Source organism: Hypanus sabinus, chromosome X1 (assembly GCF_030144855.1).
Source record: "Hypanus sabinus isolate sHypSab1 chromosome X1, sHypSab1.hap1, whole genome shotgun sequence".
Taxonomy (NCBI): domain Eukaryota; kingdom Metazoa; phylum Chordata; class Chondrichthyes; order Myliobatiformes; family Dasyatidae; genus Hypanus; species Hypanus sabinus.
In genome coordinates, this window is record NC_082738.1 from 10,667,684 (window position 1) to 10,671,939 (window position 4,256).

The 4,256-nt window shown below is 37.4% G+C and overlaps 1 protein-coding gene across 1 annotated transcript; it reads right to left on the reverse strand.

Annotated features, from left to right (window-relative positions):
* Positions 1-1,623: 1,623 nt before the first annotated feature.
* Positions 1,624-2,871, reverse strand: LOC132384991 (Ig-like V-type domain-containing protein FAM187A). The gene has a single exon (XM_059956716.1). The coding sequence runs from the start codon at positions 2,869-2,871 to the stop codon at positions 1,624-1,626; it is 1,248 nt and encodes a 415-aa protein (XP_059812699.1).
* Positions 2,872-4,256: the final 1,385 nt, after the last annotated feature.

Consider the following 4,256-nt stretch of genomic DNA (forward strand, 5'->3'; position numbering starts at 1 on the left):
ACAATTTTTGGAGAGATGTTTTTAAAACATTATCAAAAGTCTTGGATCTGGACCTACAACCTAATTTACTTACGGCAATGTTTAGGATTATCCCATTGGAAGAAGGAAATATTCCTGTTTCCGCCCAACGTATGATAGCCATTTCAACTCTATTGGCAAGGAGAGCCGTTTTACTGAAGTGGAAGGATTCTAATCCACCCACTGTCTTTTATCGGCTTTCCTCCATCATGTCCTGTTTATGTTTAGAGAAAATAAGAAGTCAGACATTTGATACATCCTTTATATTTGAGCAAATCTGGCGACCTTTTATTCAATATTTTCATTTGATTTGATTTATTACTCTTCCGATTATTTTTTTCTAAGTTTTAGATTTGATCAGAAAGTCTTTCTTTTTTTTTGGCCGTATCCTCAGAATGGACTGCCCAGTCCCTTTTTTTTTCCTTTTCTTGTACAGTATAGTGGCTTTTTTTTCATTTAAAAATTGTTTTTTTTTCTCTCCATAAATTGATAAGAGGAGAATTAGCTATCTTCTTTTTTATTATATACTACATATTAGTTTAACACTATGTATGATTTTGATGACTATTTCACTTTCTGTTTGTATTGTTATTGATATATATATTTGAGATAATTCTCCTCTTGTTTGTATTTACACTCCTTTTAAATCAATAAAAAGATTAATAAAGAAAGAAAGAATCTATGCATATAAGCTACCTTATGCATTTATATTTATTGTGTTCTTCATCTTGTTATGTTTTTCTTTGGATTGCATCAGATAAAGGGTAACAATTATTTTGTTCTTCTTTACACTTGTGTATTGGAAATGACATTAAGTAATCTTGAATCTTAATACAAGTTTGAGAACCATGAATCATTCAAAATATCTGGTTAACATTCTTTATTTAATCAAGTAAATGAAAAATCAAAACACTAAACCTTCATGTACTGTAAATAATATACATATATCAAATTTACTCACATACCAGGGACTCCTTCAGGTGCAATACCCCAAGAACTCTAGTACATTGCTTCACAGACATGCTTAATTAGAATAGGCAGAAGTGAATCCCACACACAGCTATATTCTGTAAAATGCTGTTAGGCTGTACGCTCATGTTATGATGAATTTAGTTACAACCATTTGTTATCCATCTTGTTGCTTATTGCACTGTGGACTTTCCAAATATGAAACTTTATTAGCTTCCTAAGTATTGGAATCCTAATGTTTGTAACACAAATCAATTCACATGACTGTGTCCTCCATTCCTATGATATTTTGGCTAATGAGGTAAAGTCTTCTACATAATAGCCCTAAATTTCATATAGTCATATCTACTGTGAAACCATTCTTTAACATGGAGTTATACATTTTATATTAATATAAGATTAATATAACAAATTCCCATGTGCTTGTGCTCATCATGCAAAATACAAAAACAACACAGGCATCTGAACTAACCCTTCCTATTTAATAATTGAAATCAGGGTCCAATTGAAATAGAAGTTAGGGCTCCAGTTGTATACCTAGGCTGAATATGTATAAATATAATTCCACACAGATATTGACATTGACCATTTTGTTTGAACAGGTGAAGTGATAAATGTTTGCTTCATATTCCTGTTTTAAAAGCATACAAAATAATAATTGCAACACTTCATACATTTGATGAAAATAAATATTATCATCATAATGAAGTAAGAGCTCAAGATTGTTTGCATTGCAAAGATGGACTCAGGATCAGTGAAACTTCGATGGATCCTTGGTGTGAGGCCAATCTTCAGCTTAATCCCAGCCACTTTCTGGCCTTGCTTCCAACAGAAATAGGTCCCAAGATCATTCAACTGAAAGTCACGGAAAACCAGGTGATTGCCATGGTCAATGTACAACCTCATGCTATGGTTTACACCCATCATGTACTCCTGCCTGTAGAGCTGTCGTTCTCCCTTGTCCCAGGCCACTGCTTGTTCTGCTCTGGCTCCTGGACAGGCAAGAATCAAGGGTTGAGCTATGAAATGCATATGCACCTGCACTGGGACTTTAGGAACTACCTTATTCTTGTCATTGGTGAAACCAAACAGGTCAAAGATGAACTTCTGTCCTTCAACGAAATTGGGAGGTTTTGGGCACTGCTTGAAGCAGCTCCGCACCATAATCTCAGCTGTTCGCTTCTTCAGGATTTGGTGGTACCTAGGGGGAACAGCAGCAGAGCCACAGGAGACCACGTCAGGTATGGTCTTCTTGTATCTGAAATAGAGGTAAAGGCTATGGAAGTAACACAAGCCAATGCGCCGTTGTTCTCCTCTCACCCCACACCGATCACACATGGACCAGTCCCAATACAACGTAAAAATCTTGTAGGTCTTAGTCTCCACATCCATCTGAGGCTTCTCCTTCTGCTCTTGGAAGGTTACCTGCACATTGCTGTAACTTTGCACATCAACATCATAACCATAGAAGTAATCGCCCTTCACAGAACCACACATATAATGCCCAGAATCTTCAGGCTGGGCATTGAAAACTACCAGGTTAAACATTAAGATACTGAACCGTGAACTTATTGGTGATCCAAAACGTAACTGTGAAGTATCTAAGATCTTCGCTCCATTGAAGTCACTCAGCACCTTTGTGTGTCCCTTGCCCAGTTTTTTCTGATAGTACCAGACAACCGAGGTCACCCCCTTAGGCTTACAGAGGCATGGCAGTTCAAAGGTCATATCAGCCAGGTAAGCAGCATTCTGGAACATTAAGAAGGCAGGGCAGGACTGGATCTTGAATATATCCTCTTCCTCTTCTATTACAAACTCACTAGCATAAGCAGACAGTGCCCACAGAACGGGTATAAATGAAAAAATAGTGTGTGGGAGCAACATTTAGTGAGAGACTGGCCAAATCTTTCTACAGTCTCAAATGCAAGCAGGTGAAGACCAACATAAAACTGTGAGTTCTAGAAGGAATCCCTTAAAGTTCCAGAACACCACCATTATGACTTAAAGAACATGCTTTGTCAGTAGGAATTTCAGAGCTAGCTTGGTAATCAGATGCAAGTGCTTACTGACACAAGAATTGTGAACCACAGAGGTGAATTGGACAGGTGTGTAAACCTGCTCAATATATCAATTTAATTCAGCTTCCTTCCAATATCTCATCAATGTGAGCCATTACTTTCAGAGAAACATACTGCTCTTTATTGGCCAAACAAGAGACTGCAGACTGCAGTCCTTGAACATGCTCTCCACTCTTCCATTGGCAAAAGATACAAAAGCTTGAAAGGTCTTACCAACAGGCTCAAGGACAACTTCTATCCCACTTTCATAAGATTATTAAATTGTTCCCTAGTACAATAAGATGAACTCTTGACCTTACAATCTACCTTGTTATAATCTTGCATCTCATTGTTTACAAGCACGGCACTTCCTGGGAGATATTACACTTGATTCTGCATTGTTATTGCTTCAGCTTGCTCTACTTCAGTTGATCCATATAAACAGTATGCAAGACAAATTTTTCACTGTGTTTTGGTACATGCGACAATTTATGGATAATAGAGGCTTCGAGGGAAATTAGCCATGAACTTGATTAATGTTTTTTTATATTTCCTGCCTATTTTCCTCACCCATATTTTCATCTCCCATTTAGAGCTTGGATAGCTTTCTCGTTATCTTGACCTTCTACTCCACATTCAACTGGTGATGTTCCACGATTTCTGTCACATTCGATGATATGCCACTACCAAAAGCTTCATCTCTTCCTTTCCCCTTTCTGCATTCCAAATTAACGGACTGTTTCCTTCACAAATACCTTATTTTCTCTTCCATGTCCACAAACTCACAAGACTTTTCCATGCAACTGTAGAAAATTCAAACTGTCCTCTGCCCTTCCCTTCATCCATGAGCCCAAACAATCCTTGTATGAAAATGGACTTTGACTGACAAATCTAGAGATCATTGATTACAAAGTTCATAAGAAGTAAACTAAAGCCAAAAAAGAGGGATTTATGACAAATGTGGGCAATTTAATGTTGTAGAATTCCTGGAAGAATATAGAAAGTATTGGGCTGCAAGTAAAAGGGAAATTAGGAAAACAATTAGAAAGCAAAAGAAAATGGAGGCAGGTAAAATTAAAGAAGATTCAAGGATATGTTAAAGGCAAGTTTTATGCAGAGACTGGTAGGTGCCTGGAATGCACTGCCTGGGGTGGTGGTAGAGGCAGAAACATTAGGGACTTGTAAGAGACGTTTGGATAGGCACATGAATGT